Raw genomic sequence first — 20,472 nt, forward strand, 5'->3', positions numbered from 1 at the left:
TAAAGCAAGCAAAATGCTGGCTTGCATCCATAGATGCTTCTCAAGCAAATCCCAGGACATCATTCTCCCGTTGTACTCAGCCTTGGTGAGGCCACAGCTGGAGTACTGCATCCAGTTTTGGGCTGCACAATTCAAAAAGGATGTGGAGAAGCTTGAGAGGGTGCAGAGAAGAGCCACACGCATGATCACAGGTCAGGATAACAGACCTTATGATGAGAGGCTGAGAGCCAGGGGACTCTTCAGCCTGGAAAAGCGTAGGCTCAGGGGTGATCTGATGGCCACCAATAAGTTTATCAGGGGTGCTCATCAGGACCTGGGGGAACATCTGTTTACCACAGCGCCCCAAGGGATGACACGATCAAATGGTCACAAACTGCAGAGCGACCAATTCAGGCTGGACATAAGAAAGAACTTCTTCACTGTCCGAGCCCCCAAGGTTTGGAATAGACTGCTGCCGGAGGTGGTTCAAGTACCCACGTTGAACGCCTTCAAGAAACATTTGGATGCTTATCTTGCTGGGATCCTATGATCCCTCCTGACTTCCTGCCCCTGGGGTAGGGGGCTGGACTCGATGATCCTCCGGGGTCCCTTCCAGCCCAAATGTCTATGAAATCTATGAAATCCCAGCAAGGTATCTATCTAGTCTCCTTTTAAAGACTTCTAAGGTTGGGGACTGCACCACTTCCTTGGGAAGTCTACTCCAGATTCTGGTCACCCTTACTGTAAAAAAGTTCTTCCTTACATTCAACCTGAACCCATCCTCTAACAGTTTATGGCCTTTGCTCTTTGTCCTCCCCTGGGGCACCCTAGTGAGCAGTTTTTCTCTCAGCTCCCAATCAATGGGCAGCGCAGAATTTTCAGTCTATTTGAGCATCTGAATGCATATCACAGCACACCCAAATATCCGTGTTACACCTCCATATGTAGAGTTTCAAGTCCCGCCTCAGACTCTTGGGTCATGAGTACCTTTTTGTAAATGCCCTTTTAGCCTTGCACCTCTCTCTTTTGTGATATTTAAATATTTGTCTCAAAGCTTTCAAGACTGCCTATTTTTACCATTTCTGAATTTCTCCAAGCTCATTTCCTCCAGGACACTCCTTTTCCATCTTATATGTCTCACTCTGTCAGAGCCAGTTATGATGGCTATCAGCCACAGAGAGTTATCCATATTGTAGCAGGGCACGAGGGTGCCTGCTACTAGAAGTGCTGGGATAACCCTTCAGGTGCCGGTTGCTGAGGCAACCAAAGGGAGCTAATGGCTCACACCTGCCTAGCCAGCTGAAGGAAGGGGCAGGGCCTGGCCCCTATAGAAAGCACAGGAAGGAGGCCAGAGGCAGTTCCCTACCAGCAGCTAAGGATGTAGGAGCTCCCTGCCAGAAGAGAGAAAACCTGAATGCCAGAGCAGCGTTGGTCACCGTGGTAGGAGAGAAAACCCGGTAGGCCTGAGCCTAGTTATAGCTAGTGGCTTATGTTTAAGTTGTTGCCAAGAGGCTGGTGTTTGTTACGGTTTATGTTTGCTATTGTTACACCAGTGGTTTGGGTGAGGCTATAAGGGGATGGAGGAGGCCTCATAGGGGACTCATGGTAGAGTGAGGGCACAGTGTTTGGGGGGGGTACAGACCCCAGCTCCAGAGAGGGGCGGCTGAGAAACCCCAGAAGAGGGGGTAGTGGTGCAGGAAACCCTGTGAGAGGGCAGCATTGCAGAGAAGGGCCACGGAGGGCCCGAGGGGGTAGGCCAAGACAGTGTTGTACACGCGTAGCCCACAAGGCTTGGGTACACAGAACACCCGAAGCAGGAGAACTGTAGCCTCCCTATAAAGAACTCGCATACAATCAAAGTCGTGGCGGGCGAGAATAGGAGGGTGCAAGTCCGAAGCTTGGCACAGTAAAGGAGGAGACAGGGGAGAGCACAGCGACCCTAACGTCGCTCCTGTCACACACATCAAAGAAATACATCGCTGCAATAGGCCCTTCCGGCCCACGTCAGCAGATGCACAAAAACTGAATGCCTGTCCCACAGCAATTGCGGAGCAGAACTCCATCTCATTTCTCAAAGGAGAACGGTCCTGTTCCAGAAATCCTGTTCCAAAAGCTAAGGTAAGGGGGGAAGGCAATGGTCTCCAAAGAGGTCCTTGTACCAACTGCATCCGGAAACACGACTATAACTGGCCACTGTATGGCAAGAAGGTGCCTTGTATACTCCCTTAATCCACAGAAGAATTAATCATAACCTGGGCCTACATTAGCATAGGAATTAAATCATCCTTTTATATCTGGCAGTGGTTTCTCCCTGATCCCACCTGCTGGACCTCTCAGTGAAGGGGGAAAACTGGATCCCCTGGGATACAGGATGAGGAAACGTAACTGCATCACAGAGTAATCAATACAGAGCCTGAGCTGGGGAGAAGGGACAAAGAACTGCTGGACCACTATCTCTCACTGGAGAACAAAGGCAATTAGGCTCCTAAGAGATACTTGTGCCTTTGAATTCGTCACCCGTGTCCTAATCCAGCATAGCTGTATTTAAGTCAATGGAGTAAAATGACATCAGCTGAGGATCTAGCCCTTTACATATATGGTTTCCAAAACCTGATTTAGATTGATTTAATACCCTTGTTTATGAAATAAGCAAGTTGCCTTACAAAATATGCTGATTCTTCCTGCCCATGTTTTCCTTATCCCTTTGCAAGGAAACCACTGAGGCAATCCACGCAGGTTTGTTTAACACAGAGGTTATCCAGGCCTACAGGACAGAAACAAGTCTATGTTATAGAACAGGTTAATGACAGATGAGTATAAGAAGAGGCAGATTTATTAATGGTGTCCTGCACATAGCACTTGAACTCTGAGAAGGGACTGAAACCAAAAGTCTGACTGAGACGTGGATCTGACAGATGGCTCCCTTCTGTAGAACATAATTTCCTACAAAAGTGTGGCAATTTCAAAGGATTAGGCTGAACACAGCCTCACTTTCCTGGTATGTTCTGCAGTGGACTGGTTTAAAGACTTTTAAGCCAACCCAGAATGATGCTGAGAAGTCATACACTCTTGTAACAAATCTTATGGCATCAGAGCCTCTTCACACTATGCTTATTTTATTACAAGTTCCTTGCATGCTTGGAAAAATAATGTGTGGTACAGCACGACCTGTTAATAAGGCCAAATATGCAGAATAGTGGGAATTGATGATACCAAGATTGGCTCTGTGAAATACAAACAGCCTACATAAAACAGTTACTAGAGTTTAAAGCATGGCAGAGTCTCTCCCAGTGGTACCTGTGGCAGATTTAACTCCCACAATAAACTGAAGCATTTTCTAAGTCTATTCTAATACTATACTGCATTAGTTTTACAGTGAGCCAATGACAGCCAGCATTAAGTTTTATACAGCTATGAACTAAGGCACTCCTGCCCAGTTATCATGGTAAGAGACTAAGTGTGGCACATGGAATGACAAAGAGGTTGTTCATGCTACTGTCCCGTAAATCTATACTGTTTGGGTTAGATATGCAGACCTCACCCAATGCTGCAACTCACAGCTGTTTAGGTCTCATAGCAAGAGTACTTATAGCTTGATTTTTCTCATTTAAACACCTATAAATAGCTCAAATTACATCCCTAGTGTCATTTAAGTGAGATCACGCTCACTATCTTTCCAAGAGACCGTGTGTTCAGCCAGGTCCAGCTCCAGAGTTCGATCCTCATTTTCCAGCCAGGCAATGCACAGATGCACGAGGGGTAAAACAGATAAAGTATCTTTCAGGCTTGAAAAGCTCTGTTTGTTTGTATGTGGGTGTTTGCTTGTGGTAGAAGATGAACCAGTGAACCTCAACTTTCACTTTTCAAAATTCTGCTCAAATGACCATTGCTCTTTCCATTACGATTAGCAGTCTGAATTTTAGTTTCAGTTAATTTGGTTTTAGCAAAATGCTGCTCTGCAATTTTTCACTACAGAAAGTTCACAGTTCTGCACTGAGTGACTGACTATTTCTGCAACTTCTTGTGAAAACAGTTCCACAGCCCTGACCATCCTTAGCACAAGGTTCTGATGTGCTGGAGTTTAGCTTGCAAGCACAGCTCAATTAGCAGCCCTTAATGCTAATAAGAGCTCTAACATGCTAGATAAGTCAGCTATATGTGCTAACATTTATAAGGATTTTGTCTGGAAAGGAGGTATCTGTGAGGGAAAACAGGAAGACCTGTTTTCTGTGCTTACAGAGTGCCCATTTTCCATCTGTGACCACCATTTTTATCACCACTTAGAAACAGAAACATTTTACCTCTTCTTCTGCACTGTCCAATACAAGGAGATCAGTGCCATTATAGGCAGTGCAGAAATTCTTTGCTTCTAGCCAGGTTGAACTATTCGTTTCTTCTATATAATAACACCTGCCATTCCAGTACCACCACCCAGGGTTCTCTGGACACTTCAGACTGACCACACCTAAGGTACAAATGGCAATATATCAGCGTTTAAAGCAAACAGAATACTCAGAAAAATTCCCTGTTGGAAGCAGCATGCCCAACCCCTTCTGTGTTTAAAAAAAATCCAGTTATCCAATATAGTAAAACATGGTACACTTGTAATAACTGAAATCAGCAAACTTGGCCCATTTTTCTAATAAAGGTGGAGCTTAAATAACCTTGCTGTGCACCTAATCCCAAGGCCCACATAAAGCAATGAACATCTTTCCACCAATTTCTGGATCAGTACATATACCTGAAAATACAGGGCAGGGGTGGGAAGAGTATCTTAAGACTGGGAATTAGATATAAAGCTGACATGTGTACAGCTTCCAGTGAAAAAAGTTGTCAAATCAAAAGCAAAGAAAAGAAAGCGAACAGTGGCATAACCTAGTGGTTAGAGCCAGGGGCTTGGTTCAATTCCCACAGCTTTGCTATTGCTATTTTGTGATGCACCAAAACTGTGAGTGCCTTAACCTGCACACGTTCCTGTTTCCCCTTGCATAAATCAAATATATTAATGTGGGCCTCAAGGGAGATTACAAGTCTTGATTAATGAGTGTAAAGTGCTTTCAGATCTTTTGATGAGACGCTGTACATAACACCAAAGAACTATTGATATCCACAGCATGCCAAAGCCAATTTTGGACACAATTTGCAATGCTGTATACCTCTACTCCAGGTATGTTGTTCCTAACTGTCCATATGGATTGGGATGCTGCCACCTCATTTGATGCAAAGTGAGGAAAAGATCAAGATGATGATGTCTTGGGTTTGTCTGTAGCTTTCTCTAACAGAAAGTGCAAATAACCCCATGGAGTACTGATTTTGGGAATACCAAAAGTTACTGGGACATTTTAGAAGTACAAGTTGTCTCTATAAGAATGACAGCTAAGGCGTCTACATTTGATAGCACCTACAGCCACCAGACTAATAACCAATATAATGAAATAAGAAGTTTACTCTATACCCTCTGCCAGCCCTGCCCTTTGAGGTATTATATCTGGATGTCAAAAGAGAGGATAAGGTCTACAGCTACTTTTTGCAAACGATCTTCATTTTCACTTGCCATGCCAATCCAAGGGTTTCTGTTTTCAGGGTTATACATTTTACCTCTTTGGCACTGTTGTGCCACATATTTCTCTGAACACTGTAAGTACTCAGCACATTCTCCAGTGAAAGGGTTGCAGTTTTCAATTTTATTACAGGTGCAACTACCCTGGCATTCTGGACCATAGTATCCTGAGGCACAGGCTGCAAAACAGAGAGTAGAGAGACAGACACATTAAGGAAGACAAGAATCTGAAATCAAAACAATGGGTGAACCACTCCTTATAATGCGCATCCCATATTACAGGTTTCCCTCGATTTATGCAGGTTCTGTATGTGCAAATTCACTCTTATGTGATAACCCTTTTTATACCAAAAATGTATTATATGCAAAGTAAATTCACTCTTTATGCGATCGGTGTGGAAGCTCGCAGTCAGCTGCTTTGTGCGGTGCATTGTGGGAGTGACGCACACCAAAATACAGTCTCCTGTGTGGATCTGTGTTTCTTGCTCGTTGTCTGCAACATGTGTTTCTGTAGTTCTGATAGTGCCTAGTGCTTGTGTGTACTGTCTGCAGCTGGTGAGTACCAAAACTGTCTTGTAAAAGCGGTAGAAATGGGTCTGGGGGTCAGTACAGTCAAGGTCCTGCAACATATCCCTATTTATTACATTGTAAAGTGGGTTCCCTTTATGCAAATTTAAGTTATACACCATTTTCCGGGAATGCGCGTACAGCATAAAGCAAGGGAAACCTGTATTTACATGGAAAAGATGTAAATACCACTGAAACTAATACAGACACATCAGAGCTGCTGTATAAAACTGGTACAGCTCAGATAAATCACAAGACTAAGATCCAGGGTCCATAGATTCCCTGTCCCTCTTTCCATGGGAGTAGATTTTTCCAAGCTACTTGCATCTATAGTGGTACATCAGCACCCCAAGATACACCATTCCTTATATGTTGGGATAACACTACTCCTTGTTTTTAATTGCTAATAACACCTGGGTCTAAAAGCAGAGTTAGAGAGACATTCTTAAGGTTAAGACTCAGGTGTGTGACTATGTATATGCTTGTGTATGTTATTCCTGACTTTTTCAGCTTTGTGTCTTGCTTCATGTTTTGACCAGAGAAAGATCCAGGAATCCTGCTCTTTGAAAATCAGGAACAAGACTGGTTCATTATTCGCTCATCAAAAGTCAGTGGGACGCTTATTCTCAAACCCATGAATACAGTTTGACTGTGCCTTTTCCCAGGAACTCAAAATATAATTATAGCACTGGATCAAAAGTAAACCACTGTTAGACACTTAAGGCAGAAGCCAGGTCAGAAGCAATACTGTTTTGTAGCATGCACTGTCTTGGAAATCCTTCTCACTTCTTCCTACTAGTTACAGTTGTCAATGTAAGGCTCTTATAGGCTTAAAACTAAGATCTGGGATTCTTGGATTTGATCCTTGGATTTGGCAATGTGTCACAGTTTTTATTACTTCTCAGTTTCTCCCTCTGTTAAATGGGCACATCACACTACATGTAAAACTAACTAGAAGACCCAATCTGTGAATACCACAAAAATATTATCTAGCTAGAAAGAGAACTTGACTCCAGGGCAGCTTGAAATGTGACCTGAAGTCAGAGCAGTGACATGCACGTGTGGCTGAATAGCTTTTCTTGTGCCAGAATAGGAAGATCAAATTGCCTTCCAGTAGCCTGGGCCCAAGGAAGTTTGTCTGAGATCAAAGGCAGTTTACTCACCACCCACAAGGGACATTCTTCAATATTCTTCAACATACCCGATTTTATATAGGCAGCACTTTCATCTCCAAGGGCTCCACTGATGAGCAGAAGCCGGGTGGCAAACATAGTTCTGTATTCTCCTTTGATCATCCCAACGGCATTGCAAGTGCTTCGCTGAAATCTACAGAGCTGTACAGCTTCCAGTGATGACTGGTAGGAAGAGTTTGATGTATAGGTGCCAACCACATAATATCCTTGGAATTCCTGGAAATCGATCATTCCTATAACACATACATTTGCTTGCTTGAGGGGTGGTTTTATTTTTTTACTTACATATTCTAAAAAGCAGATACACGTCATTATGTATAAGTTGGGAGTCTAAAATCAAAATCACAACAATGTAAATTGAACTGCATGCCACTCAAAGCCAAGATGATTTAAATTAGGGCTGACAAACAATTAAAAAATTTCATTGCAATTAATTGCAATATTTAAAAAAAATAGCTGCAATTATTTGCAATTTTGATCGCACAGTTAAACAATAGTCAGAACCCACCTCACCCAACAACCCAGAGCCCATGCACCCTGTGGTTCCTCCTCGCCACCACCAACAGCGCACAGCCCCAGCCCCGACCCTGGCTCACCTTGGACTCATGCTGGCCGTGCGAAGAGCCCCAACCCCGCCCCATCCCGCTCCTGCTCCTGCTCCAGACTCAACTGCTCATGCTGAGCAGCAGCAGCAACAGCCAGGTGTGGGGAAAAAAGCAGCCTCTCCCCATTGCCACTGCTGGGCCCTTCTTGCTGCGGCCATCTGGACCCCATGCCCAGGCTTCCCTGTGGCTCCACCACTGCCCCCCTGAGTGGCCCAAAGGCAGCAGTGACAGTGGCAGAGAAGAACTGCAGGCCAGCCCAGGCACGGGCCCCTGGCAGCTGCAGCAAGAGGGGCCCGGCAGCAGTGAGGGGGAGAGGTTGTGCCGAGCAGCAGCTTTTGGCCAATTGTCACTGCTGTTTCCACCGCTCAGTGGGCGGTCTGTAGCAGGTGTGGAGTGGGCTGGGGTCAGGGCTGTGTGTGCGGGTTCCAGCTGGTCCAGAGCTGGTCCGCTCCGCTGGGCTGAGTCTGCAGAGGATGCAAGATGGCCCATATTTTGCCCACCCCTGGTCAAAACGGATGTGTGCAATTAACGCTCGTTACAAAAATTAACATGTTAATTTGTTTTCTGTTAATTGTGTACATTAACTGCGATTAACTGACAGCCTTAATTTAAATATAAAACTGTGAGGAACAGCTTAGGTCAGATTCTACTCCACTTAGTAGGCTTCAAAGTAAACTTAGATCCTAAACTAGGATCTAAAATGAGATCCTATTGCACCCTGTTCAAGTCCTCAAAATCCATTAATACATCTACTTTTGTTACACACTGGGCATGTCTATACATGCATTAATGCGCCGTTCCTACGGCGCATTAAATTTATGTACTAATTAAATGTGCAGTAGCCAGCATTACTGCACAGTATCAAAGGCGCACAGTCTTTTCATGATGCTTAACGTGCAGTAGACTAATTCTACTGCACATTATCACAGCTTTTGTTGTGACATGCTAATGAGCAGTAGAATTAGCAGCAAAGTAGATTAGAATCATACTTGGGTGCCTAAGTTCACTTTCCAACTGCTGAAGCTTCCTTAGCCTGACAAAGGGTTTTTGAACCCGAAAGCTTGCTTAATAACTATTCTCCAACCATTTGGGTTGGTCTAATAAAAGATATCAAATTCACCCAAGGAACCTTGTCTGCCTAAGTTCACTTATGCACCTAAGACAGGAAACAGAATTTGGCCTTTCTTCTCTACAGTAAATGAAAGTAGATGCAATCTCTTCTCTTAGTTACAACAATATAAATCTACAATATTTCCACTGATTGGAGATATTCTGGATCTTCTGCCACAATATACATTTGACCCACATATAGGAAACACATAGTCCACTGTATGCAGCACATTATCTTTATTTAAACTGTCCCTATCAAGAACAGTGATATTTTTGATACAAACAACTGTCTGAGCCAGAGTGCTCCAGACAATAGTACAGGTGCACAAGTGGGGCTTCTTTCCTGGCAGAATTAAGAGCAATCTCTGCGCTCACCAAGAAATGCCTGTCCCATTCTAGTGACATGTAACATAATGGTTCACAATTATGTTAAAAAACAATTATATTTTGTACCAGGGACAAATTCTTAGTCGCTCCATACTATCGCACAAACCAACTGAGTATTTATTTGGATTACCTTCTTCTTTTCTCTTGCAAATCCACGGGGCTTTCTGAAAGCAGTAAACAGCTGCCAAATGGCCCTTCAGAGCATTCAGCTGCACACAGCACTTGGCAGTTACAGTCCACTTGTGTAGAGACAACCTCAGAGAAACAAATATCATGGGAGGTTACAAGGTTTTCCTATCAGTCAGTGCTTTATCATCTTACACCCCAGACTCCAATTTGAGTTTCACGGTTTCCTGCAGGCAGTTATTGACAAGCTGATGATGCTGCATTCCCATTCCAGTCACTGAATGAATTACACACTACAGAACATATTACAGTTTCTTGTTGTGCAAAATGGATTTAGTAATTAAGGGTCTTCAGAACATCAGTATGTTCCATGCTTATTTTGGGAAAATGCTCTGCAACACAAGTGACTAAAGTCTTAAGAGGTAAGAAGTGAAAGAACACACCTTGTTTCACCCTTGATTTCTTGATTTGAGATCTTATTGCTCACAATGAGCAATGACTTCCAACAGGTTGGGTTTCCAAAAACGCCTACCTGTATGCCACAGACTGAATCTGGCACCCAACTCCCATCAGTAAGGTCTACCCAAGACAACTACTCACTCATGCAGCTGCTCATTGCTGGGAACAAGAAGTAGAAGTGTTGCAATCTGCCCACTGAACACATTTCTGCATCTGATATGCATGGCTTGTGCTCCTGCTGTTGGGTCTATGCATGCAGCCCAGGCCAGAGTTGAGTTTAAAAGCTACTAACACTTCCAAATATACAAATTATTTTTTCTAGGAGGAGTGGAGTACTGTTCTACCTGTGATGATCCAGGAAATGTCTGAGAAGTGAGAACTTCCTGTGATATCTTTTATTGGACCAACTGTATAGCTGGATAGTTGGGAGAGCTACTGGACAAGCTTTCAGGCATCAAATGCCCTTCCTCAGATCATCCGCTCTAGAATGGATTTTTCCCCACTTTTGCAGAAAATATTTTATATCACTAATAAAGCAATGTATTACATTAAATAAATGGTATGGATGACAACTGTCAGAAGCAAGAATGTTTCCACTACAAAAGCACAAAAGGTAATCAACTAAGAATTACTATAATTTAAGGCAAGGAAGCCAAGTAGCTAACTGGGTGGCTGGAAATTAGGAGATGACCATTTGCCTGAAACAAGTGAAGCTAGCTCTCATTCAATAATCAAACCAAGCAGGCTTGCATTAGAATTCATTAGAGAACTAATACATAGCATACCCACGTACAACCAAAACCTTTCACTGAAATACATTTTACACTAACTAGCTCTGTACCCAAGGAATAGTTCTCCCCACAGGTATCTAAGCATTACCTAATGGACAGTGCATTCAAGACTTACCAGAAAACTCATCTTTTGTCAGCTACAATTACAACCACTGGAAATCTTAGTAAGATTGTGAGTTCCTTCCTTGAATCCCTCATTTTCTGTGGGTTTCTGTTGATTTTTATTGGTAGAAAAATAGTCCCAGAAAGTAGGAGCCCTGTTCCCAAAGTTACTTGGCTACCTAGTACCAGCTGGCCATTTTCACTAGTGTTTCCAATGCACCTGGCTTCAGTGAAATACAAACTGCACTATTTGAGCCTGTATTCTCTCTTTAGGCCAGAACTCCATGTTAAAAGGGAGGATGGCTAGACATGAAAAATCAAACAGAGACCGTGACCTACTGGATGCAATTTAAGCAATGCCTGTAGTATTCAACTTTACTTTCCTTGCATGTATTTATTTAACTTACCATGCTGAGCGTGCAAAAGGGATTTGACTGTTTGACCACTTCAAAACTGAACACCACCTAACCCCATAAAGGCCTGTCCAGAAGGATGCTTTGGGAACTTTAGAGAACAGCCATTCCTAGGAACAACCAAAGTGAGACAAAATGCTGTACGACAGGAACTTTTCTCTTGGAAAGATACTATGGCTGTAACAGACACTGAAAACAATACATTGCAAGAAGATGATTCCCCTTCCCCACCCACAGCTATTCAGAGTAATAACATAATTCACAGAGTACTGTATTGGGTAGCTGAGTGACAGGCTCCCTTGCCATATTAGGATGCGACTGTCTGATGCACTACAGAGGTACTGAATTCATCTGGCCCCATGGACCAGATAGGGGGTGCGAGGCTGGTCCAAATCAGGTCCACAGATTGGCCCCATGTACTAGAGTAAGTGTGTACAGCCAATCCAACACAGGCCCTACAAACAGCGCACACCCAGAACTGGCACTGCACACCACATGCAGCATGCATTAGCCCCAGCTGCATGTGCTGCACATGGCACATGCAGCCAGTCTGGGGTGCATGCTACATACGCACCCATGCCAGACAAGGGTATACACTGCATGTGTCATACAATGCCATTCTGTAGGCCCAATCCATACTGGCCCTGGATCCACTGCACAGGGCTGGCACCTTGGCCAGATCCAGACATGCAGGCACATGAGGTATGTGACACAGCAAACCTCTCTGCAGTACCACAAACTGCATATGTTGCACATTAAACCGTGTATGTCACTGCTAATTAGCAGTGCTCAGGCAAAATTTGCTACCAGGATTTCCCAGTAGCAAAAGAAACCCCTGGGCGGAAAAAGCAACAAAGCATGCAAAAGTGCTGTGTGACAAAACAAACATGGAGATGGGGGAGCAGGCTGCCTGCTCCTTCAACTCCACGCACTGCTGAGTTCCTGTGCTGAGGCACCCAGCTCCCCAATGTTGAGACAGGGGAGCAGGCAACCCTGGTCTACCTGCTCCCATGTCTCCATGTGCTTCAGCGTGGGGGCTCTGCTGCAGAGCCCCCACCCTGGCATGTGGACCCCCATCTCAAGGCACATTGTGCCCCAGCCAGCTCCAGTGTGCCTCAAGATGAGGGCTCCATGGGCCTCAGCGCCGGGGCTCCACAGTGGAGCCCCCACGCAAAAGCATGCAGAGACCAGGGAGCAGGCAACCCAGAGCTGCTTGCTCTCCCATCTCGAGGCACGCTGCGCCCCAGCTAGCAGGGAAGCAGCTGGCTAGCGTGTGGGGTGCCTCAGTACAGGGGCTCAGCAACGCACAGGGACAGAGGAGCAAGCAGCCTCCACATGCCACTCCCTGGCTGGCTGGGGCCAGCTAGCCCCTCGCTGAGGAACCCTGTGCCCCAGCAAGCCCCCTTGCAGCATATGGAGCAGCAGGACAACGTGTCCTGCTGGAAACCACACAAGCAGGGGCACGCACTGCAGCACAAAGTAGCGGCACAAATTTGTGCTACTACTGTATGTGATGCTGCAAATGCACAAATAGTTATGGATTAACTGAATCAGTGATGTATAACCTTTCATGAGCTTGATAAATTAAACTCTTGCCCATAAAAGTATATGCATCGCTGATTCAGTTAGTTTATAAAGTACATCTCTACCCTCGCTTCTGCCTGATTCAAACTAACGTAACTTTCCCTAATCCAGGAGTTAAGGACTTGAAACTAATCACTGAGTAGAAGATTATCTATAACTGCTTTAATTTCTGTGTGCATACACCTTACAACCATACATTTAGAGAGGAATCCTTTGGGAGCAGAGTGGTTTACAGTCTGTAAGAAAACTTTAATTCAGTGACCTCTGGGAAGAAAAAAACTTTTGCATCAGCAAAACTGACAAGCAGCTCTTCTCTAGTAAAATTCCAGAATTGCAAAGGGACACTCTATCAACTCCCATTTGGCATAAAATACCTATCTTGTAAAATATGCTTTTAATGTGTCGAAAATGATTTTAAATATATTTAGAACAATTTCTTGCAGTGCTTGCCATGGGGAAATATGGTATTCTGCCTGCGCAAAAAGAAACAAACTATGAAACTGATTATAAAACGACTAAGTAGAAGTTAAATTGGCTAGCCTGTTTTAACGGAGACAACTCCAAATATAAACTGATTGCACGAGTAGTGTAAAGTAAATCTCACTCACATTTGCAAGGTTAGCAACAGTCAGAGCACTTTACCAAAAGAAGCAGCACATTACTTTGACCCAGCTCTGCAGTGTCTCAAGATTGGGCACTTCAGCGGGGCTTCTGGCACTTCTTTCTAAAGCTGAATCAATCAGATATTAAATAAAAGTGCCAAAAAACCCCCACTAAAGCGCCTTATCTATAGAGATGTTGGGTGAGCTGGGTTCAACTAACACGCTGCCTCTTCTGGGCATGTGCTGGGTTTGGCACGGGAGTGCACCGAGTTTAAAGTGTGCGCCGCCCCCCCTTCCCCACCGCTTTTTTGATGTTTGCAAGCAGCCAAAATGTTCAGATGCCATGAGATGGGGATTAGAGAACAACACACATACAAAAACTAAATTTAATTAAATTTAACCTCTACTCCCCTTGGATTTTTCAATTACGGTTATTTTATATAAAATGATTATCCTGGTTTCTCAGAGCAGAGATTCTGCAGGGTATCAAGAGAGAATACCCTGCAGAGGGTATCCTTTAGGCAAAGAATTGCATAAGGAAATCAGAACTTTTAATCTGCACATGGAGTGATACATACTCCTTCCTCACACTGTAAATATAGTTTCATAACAAATTGAGATTTGCAAAACTAAACACACACACTGTCAGTGAACGCTCCTTGTGCATCCTATTGTACCTTCTCCTCAGGATGTGCTAGCCACAGAAGATCTGTGTCCCTGTAACGCCTGCACAGGTCTCTTGCATGCTGCCAGCTTTGCCTCTTTGCTCTGGGGATATAGTAACAGCTTCCTTGCCAGTACTGCCATTCATCTTCAACAGGACATGACCCGCCAAACAAGGAACCTAAAATCAGAGCATACATTCACCAGTTCATCCCTGGTTGAGCCCCATTGATGAAACAATTACTATAAGCTAAACCATTTAAGACCATTCTTGTATAATATGTTCAGAATAAAGACCACAGGTCTAAACTGAATCCACTTCAGGTTGCAATGGCATTCGTGCCATATAGATTTTTTTCCTTTCATACCAGTTTATTGGTGTCACTACAATGATTTCCATGGCAATTCCTCCTCCCCCTCCTCCGTAAGTCCTTTGTGTCTAATGGCACTACAAACAGCAACAATATGTGAATAAAGAAAAGAGATAGGGCAGAAGCAAGTCCTGCCTAAAGCCAAATTTCCCACCTCCCCCTCCCTAAGGATGTTAAATAAGCTCACCTTTTTCACAGGGGATACTGCTACTCTCTGTAGTACAAAACACTGTATCCCCACACTTTCCTGTGTGGGGATTGCAAGAAACTCCCTGCTGGCAGGGTGGGCACTCATGCTCACAGAGAGGCCCAAACCTTCCAGAAACACAATCTGTAGGAAAAAAAAATGCTAACCACATACGAGCAGAGATGAAAAGCTGAAAAGCTGAAAGGACTGAAGCAGCCATTCAGTGATCTTTACTTCTGGTCATATGGTATTGTTTTCCTCAACTGTAATTAGAAGGTGAAGCATTTGGGGCCCAGTGTTCTGGCTTCTGTGCTCTGCACATTCACATAGCACTCATTAATGTTAACAGAAATTAAGAGCATGCCTACTGGGACCTGAGCGAGTGATTACGATTTGTAATGCAAACCAGCAGGAGCAAAATGGAAGCTAAGTGGTAAAATGTTCTCCCCTCTAATGAATTAGCATGAAATATTACTTACCATGGCACTTAAGGCGCTTTTCAAAATACCTGCCTTTAAATGCAATGGAAGCACAGTGTGCAAAGAGATCTTGATTTAAGGCTTCCCTCCAAAACAACAACAAGGCTTCAGATTGTTAGCGTTAGAAAAGGTAGATATAACTAAGACTGAAATACTCACAGAAGTGTTTCTAGACTCTGACAATGGTTGGCAGGTTCAGCACCAGGGTAGGTGAGGAAGGAAAGAGCTAGCATTCGTCAATATTGGATCAATCTGGCTTTTAAAGCACTAGGTATGTTCAAAGCCTTATGCCCTGCATTTCCACAAGAACACAGTCTTTCTACCATGTTTTGTGCTGGTTCATTTTATCTTATGCTTTTGCACAGTAGTGATATATAACATTCATCTACAGAAGCAGAACCTGGCTTCATCTTTTATTTCTGTAAAAGGAAGTAAACCTTCAATTTCTCTGCTGGATGTAGTTCTTAACTAGCAGTTCTCCCTAAAAGTTTGCAGCTGTTTTATGTTTTACTCTTTTGTATATTAAGTGAGACTCAAAAATACAAACCCACCACTTCCATATCCACTAGATTTTCATTCACAGAGGACAGTGAGTTTGAAAAGCTCTCACATGTTCCACATACCCGATTTGATAAGGGTTTTCACAGTTCTGTTCCTGATGTTATAGAGTTCTGTTCCACTTTGTACAATGTTGTGCTCTCCCACAACCACTACTCCAGTGCAGTTCTGTAGATGGGAGCAAGCATCTTTGGCGGCCGTTACGTTGTTATAAATATTTGATGCTGGTACATAAGGGCTATATAACACTCTCCCCTCATGTACTGTAAAGTAGTTGAGAACTGTAAAAATTAACAGGACAATTAACTGTATAACATCCTCCCATAAAAGCATGAGCATAGGAAATGAAATTCAGAAAAAGTCTGCACGGAATAGGATAGGATATAGCAGGAGGCATAAACTGCAGAGCTCCTCAGAATACATTTGTTTCCAAGTTAATCAAGACCAAAGCCAGTGGTTCATATGGATAGCATCAGAAGGTGGCAACTGCAGCATTTTCATTTGTATTGGAATAACCCCTAGGAGCTCCTCTCATGAGCTAAGAGCCTTGCTGCTGCATAAAGACAGGACAGAGTTCATGCCACTTAGTACAGCAGGAGGGCAAACAGAGAAGTAAGAAGTACACTAGGAAAGTGAAAAACATATATGTCCCCAAGACAGCAACAAGTGCTGCAGCAGTGACCAAAGAAAAGCTGCTGATCAAAAGCTGCTGCAGTGACCAAAGAACTGCATCGGGATAACCCCATTCCTTACTTGCCTCTGTTTCCAGAACTATTCCCCTGTATTTCTACTGGCTCCCTCTAAGAGTGTCACTACTGTTAAAATCACATTGTCTCAGATAGATAATGCACCAGTAGTAACAGTGCATAGCTCCTTCTTTAGGATCATGAACAGGTGGATACACGAGGGCCCATCTGCTTTACTCCACATCCATTTGGATGGCTTTGACAAGAAGATAAACTATATGAAATCTATAAAGGGCAGAATATGCTGATGGTTCGTTGACCTTATAATCTGTTTCATTGGTTATTTTTTCTTCCCACATATATGTGGAAGCACTTCATTAAATGAAGGGCAGGTCTCCATTAGAAAATGTTTGCTGATAGTTATACTATGAGGGTTTTCCTGTGTAGCTACACTTTTTAGATGCATCTTATAATGACATAAAGGCACTTTTGCTTATATAGTCTGTAATAGCTCCCTAAACAATACTTTCTATGATGTTATAACTGTATCTCCACTGTGGCTTCCACAGGTATAGTAAATTTGTTTTGAAAAAAAGTCACAACCCTAACTAACATCATTATACCAGCAAAAGTTTCCAGGCGAGATCTGACCTAAGCCATATTGTTAATGGTCTCCACTAGGGATCAGCCTGTGTCAAAAGCATTGAGGTATATATTTGCAACCTAGTTAATACTTGAGCATCTGATTTTCAGAAGTGCTGTCCTGATTCACATCCCTAGGAGCTACAAGTGCTCAATAGGAAGTCAGGCATATAAAGGTTTAAAATGACAGAAGCATTGGCACTAAGGTTATAAAACTGATATATCATCATTTCACTGATTTAATTTTACACTGCAGTTAGGCCTCTGAAATCAGCCAAGTTACAGTAGCATAAAATTGGACTGATATGCTAATGAAAACATATATGTTTTCTTTATACACATTATAAAGAAATATATGTATATAAAGAAATCTCTGCCAGATCATGCAGAAAAGAGAGGAGTAAGCAAGATGACTCCACCAAGTCACAGCCACCTCAAAATCCAAGCACAATCTGAGCAGCAGAGGTAAGGATGGATTGATTTAAAGCAATGTGCCAATCCTAAAAATTGAAAACTGCCAATTCTAATCACAATTTAAATCAGGAAGCAAATACTACTACTACATTTAAATCTTGTTTTGCATTTTTTTTAGATATTTTTCAAGAAAAAATGTTGACTCTCACTGGTTAGGAACCATTAAAATATCCATTAAATCATATAACACCTTGCATGCTTATGGATGGCAATAAGTAATACCAGATTTAGAGTGAAAGCTATGTTTAATAGAAATATATAGATTTGCCACTAAACATAGCCTTGACCCTAAATCTAGCACTACCTGTTACTATCCAGAAATATGCTCTATATACATATGCAAGCAGTTATACAGCTTAACAGATATTTATTCATGTTATAAATTTTGACAAGTTATATTTAAAATTGCAAATGGCACTTCTTCTCTGGCAGATAATTAATCTTTTTGTCAAGTTGCTTTTGGATGGAAACTGCAATTAAAATTTCAGGAGGAAAGAGCATTTTAAATTTGTTACGAATTAATTAAAACTGTTAAATGGGCTGAACACAAAAAAACATTAAATGTAAAATGTTTTCATAAAGTTATTTGAAGGAAGTATTTATCTGTAGTATGTGAACTGAACTCATTGTTCTGCTCAGCATGTCCTTCAAAGACTTAAGAAAGTATAGATCTGTCTCACACTTAATTTCACTCAAAGACTGGAAGAAGAAAACAAGCTTTTCTGCTTTCTGAGGTCCAAGCTTTCAGCTTCTCACCTCTAAACGAATTAGTTATTGAATTAAACAAAAAGTGGGAGCTGACTATTCCCTGTGGATCTGCAGAAAAGGCTATTCCTTTCAAAACCTAGCTTTAGGCTTTCCCCAGTTCAATGATTTGAACTTAAGCCTTAGAGGGCAAAGATGAACTGCTTGAAAAATATTTTTGAGTTTAGATTACAATAAGTGTTGGCCTCAGCATAGGCTGGTTTAATTTCAAGTAAATTTATTTTTTTAAAATACATCTGATTGAATTTTTTTAATTTCAAGTAGGTTTATTTTTTTAAAATACATCTGATTGAATTTTTTTTAAAATCACATTTTAGTCACTGCACACATAATACAATTGAGCCTTAAGTTAGAGCTCCATAGAATGGAAATGACTTTTACCTTCCTTCCTTTTGCATATCCATTTTCTCAGCGAGAAACAATGTGCGGGAGAAAAATAATGCTTGAAGGCAACCACACAGTCTTCTTTGACAAGCATATGTCTCCTGTTTGTTCTGATGACCCTGCCAACCCACAGAGAAGAGTTGAACTGCAAAATGGAATAAGGTCAGCTACAGTATCACTAAATTTATGGGTTTGGTGTTCAAGGGGAAATGTGGCTAGCGGTCAAAACCAAACCACAAACTATCTAATGCTGAGGGTCTGCATTGTGCTCTGCCAGGGATGGGTTTAATGGTTTTCCCCATCTAACACCATCCTATTTAGAACAACGTATTCATTGAAACTTAGCCTCACCATGCACTTTCAGCATGTGCAGGTTTGCCATCAACCCACACGTACAGGGAATCTTCTTTCTTATAGGTCATACCTATCCAGCTGTTCTCTCCTTTAAATTGTATCCAAGTCTGAAATGCAACATAAATCCATTCAAACCCGATTATAAGTCTCTTTTATCCATTCCACTCTGCATTCATCAATATGTAGAATTGTTTATCCTGTTAGTGAGTTAGAACTACTCAAAACATTTGATTACTTATCATTTTTATGCTACTTGACTACCAAAATCCCTGGTTTTTAACTTTTAGTGTGGGTTACTCCCTCAAGATCTCCCACCCACCAACCATCGCAGCTGCAGAGGCACTGGACCTGACTCCCTCTAAAGTCTACCTATACAGTAGTTTATGGGATCACTGTAGTCAGTATAATTAAGAGTAGCCCTTAAAACCACAGTGGGCCACCTTGCCCTCCTGATGCACTGAGTGCAGACCCAGCCACTGAATCAGAAACAACAATCAATCAATCAATCAATCATTCAGTGGACAACTGCTTTCAGGTACAGTCTGAAAACAAAGGCTCATTTCTGATATGCATTCTGGCCTATTATTTTCTACATTTAAAAGCAAAAGATGAAACAAAGACCTAGAGGCTGTTGAAAGGAGCATTTCCATGCAGCTTAGCATCTACAATTATTTTAAATTACATTTTTCTCCCTGGTCACTGACCCAGCGATATGGGCCGCATCTAAAATAAGGGAACAGTTGAGTTCTGGACTGTAAAAAATTCTGCAAAACTCTACTAATACTATCAATGCCAACTTTTAAAACAAGATAAAACAGCAAATCCTCAATTCAAAATGTGTCAAATGAGAAACCAGGCATGCTACCTTTTCTACATTGTCTGTAATTATAGCAAGGTCCGTGTCTTTAAAACCCTGACATGCTCTTCTTGCTTCACTCCATGTCTTAGTTTTGGTGTCTTCTATGTAGTAACACGTCTTCAGAAAATAGTGCCACTCAGGCCTCTGTGGGCACAACTGCCTGGAAACTACAAGCCACAACTTGTTAGAGTTCACTATTTTAAGAATTAAAAAATCATATATCAACCAATACAAGGGCACAACACTCCAAATGACTGCTTTGTGTACCTTCTCCAGGGGAGCACTGTGGATCTTGAGACTGTAAGCTACAAGTAACACTGGAAGTTCCCACACAGTGTCCTGTAACACCGTTACAAGGAAGACCCCTGTCACACGGACGGCATGTGGACTGACAGTCTGAGCCATAATAACCTGGGTGGCAACCTGAAGAGAGAGTTTCAGAGTTAAATCAGGTCATAGTGCAGAGCCCTTCCCCACCCCTTCATTTGTCTTAAGTGCAGGGGCTGAGTGTTTCAAAACTATCTGGAAGAAAACTGTATTATTTCCTAATAGGAAGCAAGGTTATTTCCATT

At 42.5% G+C, this 20,472-nt stretch overlaps 1 protein-coding gene across 1 annotated transcript in view; it reads right to left on the reverse strand.

Annotated features, from left to right (window-relative positions):
- Positions 1-20,472, reverse strand: part of LOC102376885 — an 83,730-nt gene that overhangs the window by 11,942 nt on the left and 51,316 nt on the right. Inside the window, exons 25-37 of the mRNA XM_025209515.1 lie at positions 20,168-20,323; positions 19,907-20,067; positions 19,039-19,148; positions 18,685-18,806; positions 15,802-16,017; positions 14,700-14,843; positions 14,156-14,322; positions 11,287-11,402; positions 9,532-9,656; positions 7,308-7,532; positions 5,578-5,718; positions 4,281-4,444; positions 2,643-2,743 (exon numbers count right to left, since the gene is read on the reverse strand). Coding sequence (XP_025065300.1) covers positions 2,643-2,743; positions 4,281-4,444; positions 5,578-5,718; positions 7,308-7,532; positions 9,532-9,656; positions 11,287-11,402; positions 14,156-14,322; positions 14,700-14,843; positions 15,802-16,017; positions 18,685-18,806; positions 19,039-19,148; positions 19,907-20,067; positions 20,168-20,323 — 1,948 coding nt within the window. The remainder of the gene's footprint in view (positions 1-2,642; positions 2,744-4,280; positions 4,445-5,577; positions 5,719-7,307; positions 7,533-9,531; positions 9,657-11,286; positions 11,403-14,155; positions 14,323-14,699; positions 14,844-15,801; positions 16,018-18,684; positions 18,807-19,038; positions 19,149-19,906; positions 20,068-20,167; positions 20,324-20,472) is intronic.

The sequence above is a fragment of the Alligator sinensis genome, unplaced genomic scaffold (assembly GCF_000455745.1).
Source record: "Alligator sinensis unplaced genomic scaffold, ASM45574v1 scaffold135_1, whole genome shotgun sequence".
Lineage (NCBI taxonomy): Eukaryota > Metazoa > Chordata > Crocodylia > Alligatoridae > Alligator > Alligator sinensis.